The following is an 18,553-nucleotide window of genomic DNA, read 5'->3' as shown; positions in this document are numbered from 1 at the left end:
TGTTATTTCTTGCCCACGGATAATTGCATATGGGCAGTATTTACACAACATTCTCTCAAATTGGGGTTCCAGTAGTCGAAACATCCCAACTTTCCGGTTTGGTGGGACCCAAATCATACTGACCCAAGCCATGCGTTGTTTGAGAAATGTGGCTTTCTCACTACTGAGTCTAGTGGCTGTGAGCAGAGCTGGCTAACGAGCCAAGTTTCAATACAAGCCCAGTGAGGGGGCTTCAGTTGTATCAGACATTGTGGGAGCAAATTTGGAGTAGCGTCTGCAGTTTTGGTCACCTACCTACAGGAAAGATTCCCTAGAGCATAGAAGAATGAGGGAGAATGTGATAGAGGTATAAAAAATTGTGAGGGGTGCAGAAAGGGTAAATGCAAGCAGGCTTTTTCCACTGAGGTGAGGTTGAAATGAGATCTAGTGGTCATGGGTTAAGGATGAAAGGTGAAATGTTTAAGGGGATCATTAGGGGGAATTTCTTCACTTAGAATGAGCTGCCAGTGGAAGTGGCGGATGTGGGTTTGATTTCAACATTTAAGAGAACTTTGGATAGGTACATGGATAGGAGTGGTATGGAGGACTGTGGTCTGAGTGCAGCAGATGAATACAAGCTGAAAGCACTGATGTTGTATGACTCTATGAAGGGTCTCAGCACAAAACATCGATTGCCAATTCCCCTCCATAGATATCACCTGAACTGCTGAGTTCCTCCAGTGTCTAGTGTGTTACTCCAGATTCCAGCTTCTGCAGTCTCTTGTTTCTCCTCTCTGAATGAAATGTGAACCTTTTTCTGTGCTTTAGCTGTGTGACTCTGTGAATGTAAACAAATACACTGGCTTCATGAAGTAAGTGTCCAATTATGAAACTTAATTGCATACACTTTAGCCACTTCATTAGGTACAGCGGTAAAGGTGCATGTTAATGAAATTTTCAAATTAGCCAATCATGTGGCAGCAACAGAATGCATAATGGCATGCAGACGTGGTTAAGAGGTTTACAGTGGTCCTAGAAAGTTTGTGAACCCTGTAGAATTTTCTCTATTACTGCATAAATATGGTCTAAAATGTGATCAGATCTTCACATGTCCTAAAATTAGATAAAGAGAACCCAATTAAATAAAATAACACAAATTACACTTGTTTATTTATTGAGAAAAATGATCCAATATTATATGTATTTGTTAGAAAAAGTATGTGAACCTTTGTTTTCAGTAACTGGTGTGACCCCTTTGTACAGCAGTAACTTCAACCAAACGTTTCCAGTAACTTGATTCATCCTGCCCATTGGCTTGTGGGAATTTTAGGCAATTTCTCCTTACAAAACTGCTTCAACTCTGGAATGTTGGTGGGCTTCCTTGAATGATCTGCTTGCTTCATGTCCTTCACAACATTTTTGTAGGATTAAGGTCAGGACTTTGACCTGGCCATTCCAAAGCACATTTTTTGTTCTTTTTAAACCATTCTGTTATGGATTTGCTCTAGTCTTTCAGATCATTGTTGCATTTTCCAACTTCTATTGAGCTTCAGATGACGGACTGACATTTTCCTGTAAAATGTCTTAATACAATTTTGAATTCATTGTTCCCTCAATGATTACAAGCCGTCTAGGCCCTGAGGCAGCAAAGCAGCCCAAACCATGATGCTTCTTCCACCATGCTTCACAGTTGTGAAGAGGTTTTGGTGTGCTGTGCCTTTTCCCTCCAAACATAGCAATGTGCATTTCTGCCAAAAAGTTCAACGTAGTCTCATCTGTCCACAGAACATAGTCTCAGAAGTGTTGTAGAACATCCAGGTGGTCTTTTGCAAACTTGAAACATGCAGCAATGCTTTTTTTTTCTTGGAGAGCAGTCGTTTCTTCTGTGGTGTCCTTCCATGAACACTATGCTTGTTCAGTGTTATAGTGGACTCATGAACAGAGACTTCAGCAAGTTCTAGAGATATCTGCGGGTTTTTTGCTGTTACCCTTGTGTTCTTTATCACCTCCTTCAGCATTGCACATTGTGGTCTTTGTGGGATGCCCACTCAAGGGGAGAGTAGCAACAGTACTAAGTTTCCTCTATTTGGAGACAATTTCTCTTACTGTGGGCTGGTGAACACTCAGGTCTTTAGAAAAGCTTTTGTAGCCTTTCCAGCTTCATGCATCTCTACAATTCTTCTAAAAGTCCTCTAAAAGATGTTTGATATATGCATAAGTATGACCTATAATGTGATCAGATCTTCATGCAAGTCCTAAAACTAGGTAAAGAGAACCCAATTAAATAAATAACACAAAAACATCACAGTTGTTCAGTTATTTATTGAGAAAAATGATTATTTTTTTACATGTATTTGTTGGAAAAAGTATGTGAATTGCTGGGGTAATGCCTTCTACAAAGCTATTTGGAGTCAGGTGTTCCAATCAGTGAGATGAGATTGGAGGTGTGGGTTGTAGAGGTGTCCTGCCCTATATTAAAAAAAAGACACAGAAGGTCAGGTTATCAACGGAGCCTGCTCTTCTCAAAAAAGATCTGTTTATGTGCACCATGCCTCGATCAAACAAGAGGTGACAGTATCTCAAATAACCATACATTACAACAGTAGTGTGTAGAACGGCATCATTGAAAGCTCATGTCAAGCCTTGAAGTGCATTAGCTATAGCAGCAGAAGACCACGTCAAGTGGAGTAAAGGGAATTGTAGAGGCTTGAGAGAAGAGTTGGCCAGAATTGATCGGAAATGAACACTGGCAGGGATGACAGCAGAGCAGCAATGGCTTGAATTTCTGGAAGCAATTTGGAAGGCACAGAATATATACATCCCAAAGAGGAAGAAATATTCTAAAGCTAAGATGACACAACCGTGGCTAACAAAAGTCAAAGCTAGCATAAAAGCAAGAGAGAGGGCATATAATAGTGCATAAGTTAGTGGGAAGTTAGAGGACTGGGAGGCTTTTTTAAAAAAACCAACAGAAGGGGTTAAAGAAGATACCAAAAGTTTCTTCAGATATGTAAAGTATAAAAGAGGCGAGAGTGGATATTGGACCACTGGAAAATTATGCTTGAGAGGTAGTAATGGGCGAACTGATTAAGTATTTTGCATCAATCTTCATTGTAGAAGTCTCAATCTTCATTACTAGCAGTATGGTGGAAGTTCCAAGTGTCAGGGGTTGTGAAGCATGTGAAGTTATCATTACTAGGGATTAAGTTGTGGGGAAACTGAAAGGTCTAAAAGTAGATATGTCACCAGGACAAGATGGTATATACTTCAGGGTTCTAAAGGAGGTGGCTGAAGAAAAGACTGCAGAGGCATTAGTAATGTTCTTTCAAAAATTACTAGATTCTGGAATGGTTCCAGAAGACTGAAAAATTGCAAATGTCACTCCACTCTTCAAGAAGAGAGAGAGACAGAAGGAAGGAAATTATTGGCCAGTTAGTCTGACCGCAGTGGTTGGGAAGGTGTTGGAGTTGATTGTTAAGGAAGTGGTTTCAGGGTACTTGGAGGCACATGATAAAATGGGCCATAGTCAGCATGGTTTCCTAAAGGGAAAAATTTGCCTGATAAATCTGTTGAAATTCTTTGAAGAAAGAAAAAGCAGGATTGACAAAGGAGAATCGGTTGATGTGTACTTGGATTTTCAGAAGGCCTTTGACAAGGTGCCACACATAAGGCTGCTTAACAGGCTACGAGCCCATGGTATTACAGGGAAGATTCTAGCATGGATAAAGCAGGGGCAGATTGGCAGGAGGCAAAAAGTGGAAATAAAGGGGGCCTATTCTGGTTGGCTACTGGTGACTAGTGGTGTTCCACAGGAGTCTGTGTTGGGACCGATTCTTTTTACTTTATATGTCATGATTTGGATGATTCATTGGATGGCTTTGTTGCAAAGTTTGCAGATGATATGAAGATAGATGAAGGGGCAGGTAGTTTTGAGGAAGTAGAGAGGCTATAGAAGGACTTGGATAGATTTGAAAAATGAGCAAAGAAGTGTCGGATGGAATACGGTGTCAGGAAGTGTATGGTTATGCACTTTGGTAGAAGAAATTAAAGGGTTGACTATTTTCTAAATGGAGAGAAAATATAATAATCGGAGGCACAAAGTGGCTTGGGAGTCCTTGTGCAGGATTCTCTAAAGGTTAATCTGTGGGCTGAGTCTGAGATGCAAAAGGAAAATGCAATGTCAGCATTCATTTCAAGAGGATTAGGATATAAAAGCAAGGATGTAATGTTGAGACTTTATAAAACACTGGTGATGCCTCACTTGGACTACTGCAATCAGTTTTGGGCCCCTTATCTTAAAGGATGTGCTGAAACTGCAGATGGTTCAAAGGAGGTCTACAAAAATAATTTCCAGGATTGGATGGCTTGTCGTATGATGAGTGTGTGATGGCCGTGGGCCTGTATTCACTAGAATTCAGAAGAATGAGGGGTGGCCTCATTGAACCCTATTGAATGGTGAAAGGCCTTGAGAGAGTTTATGTGGAGAGGATGTTTCCTATGGTGGGGAGTCTAAGGCGAGAGGACACAGCCTCAGAATAGAGTTGCATCCTTTTAGAATGGAGATGAGAAGGAATTTCTTTTGCCAGAGAGTGGTGAGCCTGTGGAATTTGTTGCTACAGGCAGTTGTGGAGGCCAAGGCTTTTTGTATATTTAACATAGAACCTGATAGATTCTTGATTGTTCAGGGCATGAAGGGATACGGGGAGAAAGCAGGAGATTGGGGCTGAAAGGGACAGCCATGATGAAATGGTGGAGCAGACTCGTTAGGCCAAATGACTCCTATAATTCTGCTCCTATATCCAATGGTCTTATGGTTCCATTCCTGTACCTAATAAAATGTAAGATGCTCTTTCACTCTCATAATAAGAGAGGTTAATGGAATTGAGTTGCTTTTGTGAACCTTGCATCGAATTATAACTCCTGATCTTGGAATATCCTTTCCATTCATAAATCTGAGTCGTGTTTGCAAGAACAATTATTTTTTCAGTTTTGTCATATTTTAGCCAATATTTGGAGCAATGGATGATCAGAAGTGACTTGATAGAGGTGTGCACAATGGTAAGAGCCATAGATCAGATGAATAGCGAGAAACTATCCCAGGGCAAAAATAGCTCATACAAACTTCAAAGTAAATTTATTACCAAAATACATATGTATCACTTCTTTACAACTCTGAGATTCATTTTCTTGTGGGCATACACAGTAAATCTAAGAAACTCAATAGAATCAATGAAAGACCACACCCAAAGGGATGGATAAACAGTCAATGTGCAGAAGACAACAAACTGTGCAAACACAACAAAAAAAATGCAATAAATATTGAAAACATGTGATGGAGAGTCCTTGAAAATGAGACCATGGGTTGTGGGAACAGATCAGTTACGGCAGCGATCCCCAACCACTGGGCCGCAAAGCATATGCTACCGGTCCACGAGGAAACGATATGATTTGGCGACATGAGTCAGCTGCACCTTTCCTCATTCCCTGTCACGCACTGTTGAGCTTGAACGCACGCGAGGTCATTACCCGCGCATCATCCATGTCAGTGCGGGAAGGAGATCAGCTCCTCGAGCTTGCAAATGACGGCGGGCTGAAAAGTATGTTTGACATAACATCTCTGCCGGCATTCTGGATCAAAGTCAAGGCTAAATATCCTGAGATAGCCACGAAAGCACTGAAAACGTTGCTTCCATTTCCAACATATCTCTGCAATGAATGCAACAAAAACTAAATTGTGGAATAGACTGGACATAAGGAACGCAAACACGAGGAATTCTGCAGATGCTGGACATTCAAGCAACACACATCAAAGTTGCTGGTGAACGCAGCAGGTCAGGCAGCATCTCTAGGAAGAGATACAGTCGACGTTTTGGGCCAAGACCCTTCGTCAGGACTCATAAGGAACTCCCTTCGAGTATCGCTGTCTCCCATCACCCCTTGATGGCACCGTCTTGTTGCAGGGAAACAAGCCCAGGGCTGCCACTGATTCAGCGATATTGGTGGGTTGCAATGATTTTATATGTTCATACGGGGAAAATATATGCTGTGTGTTTAATATCCAAACGTTACTTAAAATATTGTGATGCTATTGACTTAGAAGTGACATATAACCATATAATAATTACAGCACGGAAACAGGCCATCTCTGCCCTTCTAGGCCGTGCCGAATGCTACTCTCACCTAGTCCCACCGACCTGCATTCAGCCCATAACCCTCCGTTCCTTTCCTGTCCATATACCTATCCAATTTTTCTTTAAATGATAATATCGAACCTGCCTCTACCACTTCTACTGGAAGTTCGTTCGTTCAACACTTACTTCAAGCTCCCCTGTCCTCCCCTGATAATTGACATCACCATATTCATGCGAGGAAAATAATGTGCTGTGTGTTTAATATTAAATTTGTTTGATAAACCCTTTTAGAAGTGAAATTGAGTGTATTAGCCACTTATCACCTATATTCCGGTTGTGATTAACACCCCCCCCCCAAACAGAATCGCCAAAAACGATTTGTAGGAAAAAATCGGCAGGTACACGCATGCGCAGGTGATGCATGTGCACTTGTGCCCACGCAAGGCTTCATGGTCATTGCAGTCTTTCTCTGGGTAAACACAATGTATTTGACTGTTACTCTTGTCCATTGGCAACCCTACCCACCTCCCCTCCCGCCCCCCGGTTCGGCCAGTCCGCAAGAATATTGTCAATAATAAACCGGTCCGCGTTGCAAAAAAGGTCGGGGACCCCTGAGTTACACGGTGAGTGAAGTTGTCCCCCATGGTTCAAGAGTGGTGGTTGCAGGATGATAACTGTTCCTGAAGCTGGCGGTGTGGGTACGAGTGCTCCTGTACTTTCCTGATGGCAATAGCGAGAAGAGGGCTGGGCTGAGTAGTGGGGGTATTTGATGATGGATGCTGCTTTCCTGCAACAGCCCTCCATGTAGATATGCTCATTGATGGAGAAGGCTTTAACTGTGATTGGACTGGGCCACATCCGCTACAATTTGGAGGATATTCCGTTCATGGGCATTGATGTTTCCATACCAAGCCATGATGTAACCAGTCAATATAACCTCCATCACACTTTTATAAAATTTATCTTGCCTAATCTTCCCAAAATTCTAAGGAAGCAGGTTGAAAGAGCCTATAGTGTGCTGTACTGTTCTATATTCTATATTAAATGGGTCAAAAATTCTAAAAAAAAAAAAAATTGTGGCATATAAAAAAATACAAATAGGAAATGGAAAAGTCAAAAGATAGTCAGCAGTTGTAACTTCATTCCTATTGATTGTCCACATTCTTTTTGTTGTGGATTCAGTTTCACTGATTCAATTGTGCAAGTTGGTTATTTTCTATTTCGTAAGTAGGTCTAGCATTTTATCCAAAATGTGAACTGCTACTGACCATTTGTATTTATTACAGGTCAGCTGGACTCCCCTGCACATTGCCGCATCAGCAGGCCGTGAAGAAATTGTGAAGGTGCTGATTAGTAAAGGAGCTCAAGTCAATGCTGTGAATCAGAATGGCTGCTCACCACTGCACTATGCTGCCTCTCGAAACAGATATGAGGTATTGGGACAACATTTTAAAAATTGAACCAGTTTCTGTTTAATCATACTCTGTTTTTATTGTTCAAGCAACAGGAATTCTGCAGATGCTGGAAATTCAAGCAACACACATAAAAGTTGCTGGTGAACGCAGCAGGCCAGGCAGCATCTCTAGGAAGAGGTACAGTCGACATTTCAGGCCGAGACCCTTCGTCAGGACTAACTGAAGGAAGAGTGAGTAAGGGATTTGAAAGTTGGAGGGGAAGGGGGAGATCTGAAATGATAGGAGAAGACAGGAGGGGGAGGGATGGAGCCAAGAGCTGGACAGGTGATAGGCAAAAGGGATATGAGAGGATCATGGGACAGGAGGTCCGGGAAGAAAGACGGGGGGGGGGGGGAAGACCCAGAGGATGGGCAAGGGGTATATTCAGAGGGACAGAGGGAGAAAAAGGAGAGTGAGAGAAAGAACGTGTGTATAAAAATAAGTAACAGATGGGGTACGAGGGGGAGGTGGGGCATTAGCGGAAGTTAGAGAAGTTGAGTTCATGCCATCAGGTTGGAGGCTACCCAGACGGAATATAAGGTGTCGTTCCTCCAACCTGAGTGTGAGTTCATCTTTACAGTAGAGGAGGCCGTGGATAGACATGTCAGAATGGGAATGGGATGTGGAATTAAAATGTGTGGCCACTGGGAGATCCTGCTTTCTCTGGCGGACAGAGCATAGGTGTTCAGCAAAGCGGTCTCCCATTCTGCGTCGGGTCTTGCCAATATATAAAAGGCCACATCGGGAGCACCAGACGCAGTATATCACCCCAGCTGACTCACAGGTGAAGTGTTGCCTCACCTGGAAGGACTGTTTGGGGCCCTGAATGGTGGTAAGGGAGGAAGTGTAAGGGCATGTGTAGCACTTGTTCCGCTTACACGGATAAGTGCCAGGAGGGAGATCAGTGGGGAGGGATGGGGGGGACGAATGGACAAGGGAGTTGCATAGGGAGCGATCCCTGCGGAATGCAGAGGGGCAGGGAGGGAAAGATGTGCTTAGTGGTGGGATCCCGTTGGAGGTGGCGGAAGTTACGGAGAATAATATGTTGGACCCGGAGGCTGGTGGGGTGGTAGGTGAGGACCAGGGGAACCCTATTCCTAGTGGGGTGGCGGGAGGATGGAGTGAGAGCAGATGTACGTGAAATGGGGGAGATGCGTTTAAGAGCAGAGTTGATAGTGGAGGAAGGGAAGCCCCTTTCTTTAAAAAAGGAAGACATCTCCCTCGTCCTAGAATGAAAAGCCTCATCCTGAGAGCAGATGCGGCTGGGACGGAGGAATTGCGAGAAGGGGATGGCGTTTTTGCAAGAGACAGGGTGAGAAGAGGAATAGTCCAGATAGCTGTGAAGGCTATCCCTTACTCACTCTTCCTTCAGTTAGTCCTGACGAAGGGTCTCGGCCTGAAACGTCGACTGTACCTCTTCCTAGAGATGCTGCCTGGCCTGCTGCGTTCACCAGCAACTTTTATGTGTGTTCCCTGTTTTTATTGTTGCTTTGTTTTGCCATTTCTCTTGAGGTGGTAACTAATTTTGAGTCGTAATTCCCCAAACCCCCATGGCCCTCCTTGTGCTTGTTGTTAATATGAGGTAAAATATCCCATAGTTATTATAATAATACAAGAACTCCATTATATAATGTAGTGTATAACTGTAAAATGTGTATTTTAAAGCTATCAAGTCTACTGACTAGTTAACAGAGTTGAAATTTATTTGCACACCAGACAGAATGTGAATTAGGTTTGCATGCATTCTGTGTTTCCAGGTATTGCAATATTAGTCTTCATTGACATTTTGGGCTGCCCCGGCAGGCCAATAAAGCTCACACTTAACAAATGACACAAAAGGCAAAATTAATTATTAAAAGCACTGCCACCGATTTTTTTTATCTTTTCTCATGCCTCTTATTTGAGACCACATGCCACCTTTTACTTGAGAGACTTCAGGAAAATGAGAGGGATTCTTATTGAAACCTACTGAATATTGAAGGGCCTGCATAGAGTGGACATGGAGAGGATGTTCAAAGTTAAAAATAAAATGTATTATCAAAGTACATATTGTTATTGCATAAATGAAATCACCGGAGAAAATTACTGGTAGATACAAAGCAGCTGCTTTACTTGACAAAACTAGATACAGCAGGCATCATATGGAGAGGTTTTCGGTCGAAAGGTCTTATTGGCCCAACATGGACCTAGATATTGTATGTGCCAAACATCAAAGGAAAATTCCATATTTATAGGGTATGGACAATGCTTTCTTTGAAACTACATACAACCTTCACACCTCCTGATTCACATCCACATCACAGACATCCAAATCAATTTTAATCAGCGTTGTCTGGACTGGGATTCACAGCCTTTAGGAACCCATTGTTCAGAGCTGCACTCCAGATTAAATGTACAGTACAAAAATAAACTTGTACCAGGGAAGGCCAACCAAAAGGAGGATCTACTCAAATCAGGCAGTAAAAATGCCCTGCCTTGGAACTTCTCCCCAATTATTTTGTGTGCCTCTATTTTACCCTATCATCCTTAATGAGTACCTACAAAATGCTAAGCAGAGAAATTGTTCCAGAAATTCGAACAGCAGTCTTTAGAAATCCAGCTTCATTTGTATTCCTCGTGGCTCTTCCCCTGCAAGCCAATTGCAGCTTAATCACATTCCTTGCCTTTTTTCCAGACGCATCAGCAAGGTAAGTGCATGAGGCTCACAGGCCCCCCTCATCGATGTACAGGAAGGGGTCAGGGGTGGTCTCCATTTGAATGACTACAAGGACCTCTCCCTGGTGGCACCCTTTTCCTAACTGTCCAGTTGATCACTGGCCTGACTGCTGAAAGGGCCCAGCACATTTGTATTCACTCCTCATTCAGACCGGGGGAGGGGTGGGGTGACTGCCTTCAGATGCTGTGTGCAATCTTTCTCAGTCTGAAATGCCATCGAAGTTCTGGAACCTGCTGTCTCTGCTTTAACTTCAATACCTCCCCATCTATTTTCCCCAATATCTTTTCTGTTCTGTGCTATTAAACTAATCGTCTACCTTTAGCAACCAGCCTTCATTACAGAGTACCATCATCATCACACTTTAGCATGCTATTCACGGGTTTCTATCATGCTCTTGGTGTCTTCTGTCTTTGCATTTCCTCTGGGTATATTTTCATCAACCGTGGTCAGGTCTGGTGTTCATCTCTTCGGCTCTCTGTAATTACACTATTACTGGGTACACATGATCCCCCACTCTGCTGGTGGGAGCAACAAGAAGGTGAGTCTCGCAGTTTAACCTGAGTCCAGTGTTTCCACTGGCTGCCTCGCCGAGTCTGCACACAGACACAAGTATCACTCGTAAAAAGTACCACCTGTGGTCCTGTCCGTTTGGGAGCAAACCCTGCCCTTTCAGGCAGCACCCTCACCATGACTTGGTCACCCGGCTGTGGGAGGACTATCTCCTTTTCCCCCCGCTCTCTGATCCGCAATGTGCTGCTGCTGTTTTGCCCTGGTCCTTCAACACTTAAAGTTGGTTACAAAGACCTTCCACATACTGTGTCACTCTATCACTGTAAGTCCCAGGCTCCCCACAACCTGCAACTACCCCATAAGGGAGTCGCATTGCTCACCCATCAATAATTTGTTGGGGCTGAAACCCAGTGTGCAGTTCGGGGTTGCTTGTAATGTCATCAGGATTCCTGGTAATACATGAACCCATATCTTTCCCATCTCCGATGTAGCTTCAGCTAAGGTGTTCTTGATTGTTCAATTCATCCTTTTTGCCATTCCTGAACTCTGAGGATGGTAGGGTACTTGGGACCATTGTCCAATCCCTAACAGTCGGCACATTTCCTTAATCTCTTTCCCTGTGAAATGTGCTCCCTGATCTGAGCCCACCTGAATCCTTGGGAGGATATCCTGAACTAGAATCTGTACAGTGGTGCTGGTGGTGTATTCCTTTGTTGGGAAAGCCTCTACCCACTCCTTGAAGTGATTCATTATTACTTGACAGTAGCTTTCCCCCCGGTTTTGGGTAGAGGCTCCATGAAGTCCATCTGGATATTTTCCCCGCGTCCCCTTGGCTGTGGTTGATCTGCCAGCTGTAGCTATCTGCCCTTACCAGGGTTATTCTGGGTACAAATGCTACAACAGCTGCAGAATTTCTCAACATCCCCGCCCATCCCTATCCATCACCAGCCCTACTGGAGGGTCATGATCATGTTCTGTGTCCCTTGATGCATCACCCCATTATACAACTTCAGTAGTATCTGCCTAATACATTGTGGGGCCACGACTCCTTCCTCCCCGTGTGTCAAGCTCCCATGTGGTTCCTCCCTTCTGCCTCCACCTCTTCATACAATTTTATGAAATTGGCTTCTGTCGTATCTTTCTGCACACTTGCAATTTCAGTTGCCTCTTGTTCCTTTGCTGCCTTCTTTACAGTGATGTCTGCCCACTTATTTCCTTTCTGATCCTTACTCTCCCCTTTTCTGGTGAGCGTTTAGTTTAATTACTGCCATCTTGTCTTGCACCATGCCACCAGGTTCTTAATTCCCTCTCTGTACTCAAACTCATCATTACCTGAGATACTGCCTACTATTGTTGTGTCATCAGCAAACTTATATATTGAATTTGATGGAAACTTGGCTACACAATCCTGGGTGTACAGTGAGTATAACAGGGGGTTGAGTACACAGCCTTGTGGGGCACCGGTGCTCAGAGTGATTGTAGAGGAGAGCTTGTCCCCTATTCTTACAGCCTGGGTCCTGTCTATGGGGAAGTTGAAGATTCAGCTGCAGATCTGAGTGCTGAGGCCCAGGTTCCGGAGCTTAGGAATCAGTTTATTTGCTCTGGCAGCTAGGAGATGCTGTGTCACGAGAATTTGAATTTAACATGATCTCTGTTTGTATTAAGATCATCAGCAGGCATATAATGGGTAGTTGTAAATTTTTTATTGCTGCTTTATGCTTATATCATTCTCTTGGAGATATTTGCAGTAGTTGCCTGGAAGGAATGTTGTTGTTATCCATTTGCTAATGCAAATTCACTTATTTAATAATCTCTTCCTGTCGAACAAAAGTAGTTTGGGAGAACAAAATCATTCTTTAACCAAAATAAACATTTCTAGTACAATTATTGATCTAGAGCAGGGATGGCCAACCTATGGCGCAGGCGCCAAAAGTGTCGCATTGGACAATTTGAAGTGGTGCATTACACAATTTGAAGTGGCGCATGGCACCCCAGTGTTAATAATAAAAAAGTAAGCCTACTAATGCAAAAAGTATTAACCAAAAACCGATTTGTAGAAAAAAAAATCTATAGCAGGAATTTAGGTAGCTTAGTGCTAGAAATGGGTTTTACTGAGAATAAATCTAAAACTTAGCAATTATTTTTAGCGATTTTTTTTTTTTTTTTTTGTGCACATCTTTTGGCGAATGTTATCTTCTTTCACATTAATCTGTTTTCAATTTTTAAAAAATGTTCGATGAGTCAAACTAGGAAAGAAGGACTTTTGTTCTGCAGTCGTTCCATACACGTTTGATACTTGTTTGATCCTGAGGCGCCAGGCGTCTGCACCAGCGGTGCGTCGCGGCTTTTTGTCAGTCAGTTTACAATTGACACTCGTGCGATACGGAGTTGTGCTTTGTTTGTCCTTTGTCAACATTTGCAGTTTTGTACTTTTTCGAAAATTAAGCCTTGTTTTTTACATTCAGTTACCCATCACAGTGCAAAAGAAAATGAGCAAAAGAAAAGCAGAAAGTGATTGTAAGCGTGAATTCAATGAACAGTGGGAAAATGAGTTCTTATTTATAGCAGGTCCGTCAGGAAAACTGTTGTGCATTGTTTGTGAAAACACTTTCTCACATAATAAAAGTAAAGTAATAGAAGACATGATCTTAATAGACACTATAAAACACAACGTCAGACTGAAATAGAAGGAAAACTGAAGCTAGTGCTTGGGTCTGAGTTATGGAAAGAATATGTGATTAAGAAAAAGGAAGAAATCAAAAGAAAACAAAATATATTTGTTAAAAGAAGTCTTATTAAGGTAAGTAATGTTTATCTTGTTTTTATATTAAATCAATATATCATGTAAAAATGCTAAATATGTCTATATAAACATTTTTACAAGAATTGAATGGGGGTACAAGAGTTGTATGGCGTATCTGAACTTGTGCATGAAAAAATTGACGCATGGAATGTCAAAGGTTGGCCACCCCGATCTAGAGACAATAACTCTGTTTCTCTCTACACGGATGCTGCTTGACTTGCTGAATGTTTCCATCATCTTCTTTATTCTCAAATTTTTGTCTTCCACAGCATTTTGCTTTTCTCTTTGCCCTTTACAATATTTATAAATGCAAAGCTCCACGCTTCTCTTTAGAAAATCTCTAATTTGTTTTCACTATCTGTTGATTTAGATCGCGAGCATGTTATTAGAGAATGGAGCCGACCCTAACATCTCAGATAGCATCCACTCTACTCCTTTGCACAGAGCTGCAGCTAAAGGAAATCTCCGTCTTGTACAGCTCCTGTTGAAGCATACAGCCTCTACCAACCTCCAAGACTCTGAAGGAAATACACCTTTGTAAGTTCCTCTTTCTTGTCAGGTAGTGTTCATGTGGGATGCTTATATTGAGAAATAAGGATAAAGCTTGAAGTACCGGAAAGAATTTTTGATTTACCTCTAGTCTTCACGTATGCAGATGATTCCTGTCATTTTCATCTGTATATGTCTAACAAGTAAGAGAGATGGAATTTTTTTTAAAAAAGTCTTGGGAATATGAATTCAGAGCATATTACAGCCTCACTCATGGTAAGAGGTTGTTATGGGAAAATTACTCTGAGATTTCTGTTAGAAAGTGAGTTAATGCTTGAAATACATACAGGGTTTGTTCTTTCATGTTGCATATCTTGAAAACATAGGACAGTACAGCACAATACAGGCCCTTTAGCTGACCTTTAAACTACTCTAAGATTAACCTAACCCTTATCTCCCACACTTTTTCTTACATTTTTCCTCCACTCTTCTTTCATCCATGTGCCAAAGAGTTTTTCAAATGTTCCTAATGTATCTGCTTCTACCATTACCCTGGTAGCATATTCTATCCACCAGCCACTCTGTGTAAAACAATGCACTCCTCTGATGTCCCCCCTATGCTACCCTAAACAACCACAGAATTTCCAGTATACAATGAAAAGAAGGCCAGCTTGATTTAAAAAAAAACACAATTTGCTGCAGCCCTTTTCCCCTGCCTCTCCCCCCCCCCGAAACTGATTATCATATAATAACTTTGCCCCATCACGCACACCTTCCTCCGAGATATTCCGTGGAAGATCCACTGACGGAATTTAAAAGGCTAATCCTTCTACATGAATAGCGATTAAACTGTCACATGCAGGAGATTTTTTTAAAACAATTATAGCATTTTAAATGTATTTTTACTTCTGAACTGCTCTAATGTCTTTAACTTCCTGTCTGTACACACATTTCTATTCCAGGCATTCTCTCAGCAAACAAGTAAACACTGAAAACATAGTCTGTTCACTTAAGGATTTGATTCTCTGCTCAGTGGGCATGGTTAATCTTTTTCACCTGCTTTTCATACTCCAGCATATGATGCAAAATGCTATGGAGTATTTGATCTATGTTCGCCATACTAGGGTTTCCATGAGTATTCTTTTATTGCCTATGTCTAATTCCTTTGCAAGTGGTAGTGGGTCATCTTCCTAAGCACCGCAGTCCTTTTAATGCTGTTCATTAGGGAACATTTGGCCCCAGGTGGAAACAATGATACATTACTCATTGAAGGGTAATGTTAAACTTCTAACGCAGAGGAAGGTCATTTGATCCATCACATATTTACAGGGCAGCAATCTCATTCATAACATTTCTCCATTCCTGCTCTCCATTTCCCCAAATCCATCATTACTTCCCTATGGGTCATGGTATTCTATCATTGTCCTTGATGGTAACTCTTGCAATTGCTATTGGAGTAAGCCAGGTGAGTAACTGTAGTGCTCTTTGTAGATAGTAAATATTTCAGCCATGATATACTGGTGGGAATTAAACTATAGAGTAGTAGGTGGGTGCCAGTCAAGCAGGCTTCTTGTCCTGGGGGTCAAAACAAAAAAACTCATTGAACACACTTGTAAGTGTTTGAATGTTTTTGTTTCACATCGTTTCATCATCCCTGTAGATTATCTTTTATAATAGCGTAACCTAGAGCTTGGAGTTTGTGCCTCAGGAGATGTGCTGGCATACCAGTTTTAAAAATAAAATCACATGGCTGCTTGTAAACCAATAGTAGTCGTAAATGCCTCATTTGCCAATTTGTATCTCCTAACCATGATGCAAATTCTTTATTTGAGAACAATAATTTTATGATAATTAGGTTTCATTTACTTGTCATTTCATTAGTCCAGTACAATCAATAATATTGTAATTTTAAACTTCTAGTTCAAATATATGGCAGACACCACTCTGCACTGTTCCTCCAGACTGTTCAGTAGTGCCATGATTAAAGCTACTACCTCACAGCTCTAGCAACCTAGATTCAATCCTGACCCTCTGGTGCTGTCGATTGAACTTTTTTTTCCTGTAACCATGTTTCCTCTATGTTATTCTGAAGATGTGCAAGCTGTAGAACAAGTAGGAACTTTAAATTGCTCCTAGTATGTAAATAATTGTTTCAATCTGAGGGAATTGTTGGAAATGTGGGGAGGAGAATAAAATAGGTCAGCATAGGGTCAGTTTATTTTAAAAAAAACACAAGGGGGTGATTGATGCATTGACTAGGTGGGATGATCGGCCTGTTTTGCATGCTACATCCCTGACTTCATGACCATTCCTGAATGCAGACATTTTCTTTCTGCAAATTGAACTGTGCCTTTACTTGTCCATTATATAAGTAATTAAAACATTCCAACTTGCAAATAGAAATAAGCTGAAATGCAATTGTAAACTTAAGATCTGCTAGTTTGCTTCAGAGGCCTGACCAGAGCAGAGGCAAGTTTAGGAGAGTTTAAATTGTGAGTTTTCAAGAAACTCTTTTAAGAGATTGCAAACATGGTAGTAAATGCAAAGGACATCCAAGGAAAGAGCCTTAAGAAGATGAAAACATGGCTATTGGATTTGGAGTGTGAGATAAGACCTTGTTTTAAACTTTTTTTCAGACACTTGGCCTGTGATGAGGAACGGGTTGAGGAAGCCAAGCTGCTGGTGGAGAATGGAGCAAGTATTTATATTGAAAACAAGGAAGAAAAGACGCCCCTGCAAATGGCTAAAGGTGGACTTGGCCTACAGTTACGCAGGATGGTAGAAGGTTGAAAATAAAGTTACTTCAGAGGATCAGTCTGAATTTGCATCTCCCTCAAAACATTGACTAAGAACGTGCTGGGAAATATCAATTCTGTATTGCGTATTTTCTTTGCCATATAACCTACATGTTATGTGGTACATTACCTGCAACTCCTGATATATTTGGGTTTCAGAATCCGGTGCAAAGACATAAAACTAACATGAATTAATAAATAGTGCAAAAAAAAGGAAATAATGAGGTAGTGTTCCTGGGCTCATGGATTCTTAAGAAATCTGATAATATAGAGGAAGAAGTTGTTACTGAACTATTGAGTGTGTCTTCAGATGAGTCTCACTGGCTGAAGTGACAGCAACTCAGATGGCTGAATAAATTCCTTTATTTTTTGTTTACAGTGTCAGAAATGTCCACTGAGCAAAACTTACACTGGATGTGTTTGTTTTTGTGTTTTCCCCCATTTCCCATCTGGATGTGCTCCCCACTTTGACATTCCAGTCTTCTGGTAAGCTGCACTTCTAGTTTATTTCGATAACCACAACAACAATGACTTGCTGCTTCTCCTGCTAAAGATGTTTGCTGTTTTTCAAAAGACAAAACTGGGTGTAATTGTCAAAAATACTAAAAGATCTAATACTTATTGTGAATAGATTAGTGACAGCACCATTCTCAACATTGTACTTGGGCTCTACACCTCATTTTTGACCTTGTGTGTGTGGCTCTTCTCTGCTTAAGCTAACAAGTGATATACATGACACTACTTGGTCTTTGGGAAGCAGAGGAGCAGGAGAAGGGAATCGCCAATGTGAAAAGCTACTTTTAAAAACATCTTTTATTTTAATTTTCAACTTGCCTCTGCCATTAAACACACTTTAATAAATTCATTGTTAACCATATTGGATTGCTGTCTCTCTTACTATTGCACTTACAGCAAGCGGGAGGAAAATTTGCCAAATTTTTATTGGTGATGCTTTCTAAGGCTAGCAGCTGATGTTGGTGTTTGTGACGACTTTTGGGTTTAACACATTTACATTTAGCAAATGCCTTTGCCACCGGCACTCGGGTCTGAGTACAAATTGTGGATTTAATTTGGAGTGCAGTTCTGAACAATGGGTCCTTAAAAGCAGTAAAACCCAGACAATATTGATTAAACTTCATTTAGATGTCTGGTGTGGGTGCAAATCAGAGGTATGAAGTTTGTGAGCTTTCAAAGAAAGCATTGTAGATAGATTGTACATATGGAATTGTCCTTTGAGGTTTAGCACATAAAATATCAAGCACCGTGTTGGGCAGATCTTTTGACCAAAAGCATCTCCATCTGATGCCTGCTGTATCTTGTTTTGCCGAATAAAGAAGCTACTTCGTATATACCAGTACTTTTCTCTGTGACTTCATTCACACAACATTTGCTGTCAGAAGTGGGATACTTTTGTGTGACCGATCGTGTGGCCAGCAATTTTTGCAGTCTAAGTGGGTGAGTATTTTTTAAAAAAATTAGCACTCGCACATCGATCGGTTTGGGTCGGTGATACACGGAACATGGTGGTGTCAGGAACACGAGGAGAGAGAGAGAGAGCAGAACTTGCAGATATAAATGTGTGTGCACGTGAAAGTGTGTTTATGTAAGAGATGAAACTTTGTAAATTTGGTAAGACTGAGGCACCAGTTGTGAAGGGTTGGGTTCAGTGCGCGGCG

General features: G+C 41.6%; 1 protein-coding gene across 1 annotated transcript in view; it reads left to right on the top strand.

Annotated features, from left to right (window-relative positions):
- Positions 1-18,213, top strand: part of psmd10 (proteasome 26S subunit, non-ATPase 10) — a 38,959-nt gene extending 20,746 nt beyond the window's left edge. The window contains exons 3-5 of the mRNA XM_072270931.1: positions 7,397-7,543; positions 13,964-14,130; positions 16,719-18,213. Of these exons, the coding sequence (XP_072127032.1) occupies positions 7,397-7,543; positions 13,964-14,130; positions 16,719-16,872 (468 nt within the window). The 3' untranslated portion in view covers positions 16,873-18,213. The remainder of the gene's footprint in view (positions 1-7,396; positions 7,544-13,963; positions 14,131-16,718) is intronic.
- Positions 18,214-18,553: the final 340 nt, after the last annotated feature.

Source organism: Mobula birostris, chromosome 10 (genome assembly GCF_030028105.1).
Source record: "Mobula birostris isolate sMobBir1 chromosome 10, sMobBir1.hap1, whole genome shotgun sequence".
NCBI lineage: Eukaryota > Metazoa > Chordata > Chondrichthyes > Myliobatiformes > Myliobatidae > Mobula > Mobula birostris.
The sequence above is the reverse complement of the archived record's forward strand: the minus strand, read 5'-3'. Positions and strand labels throughout refer to the sequence as shown.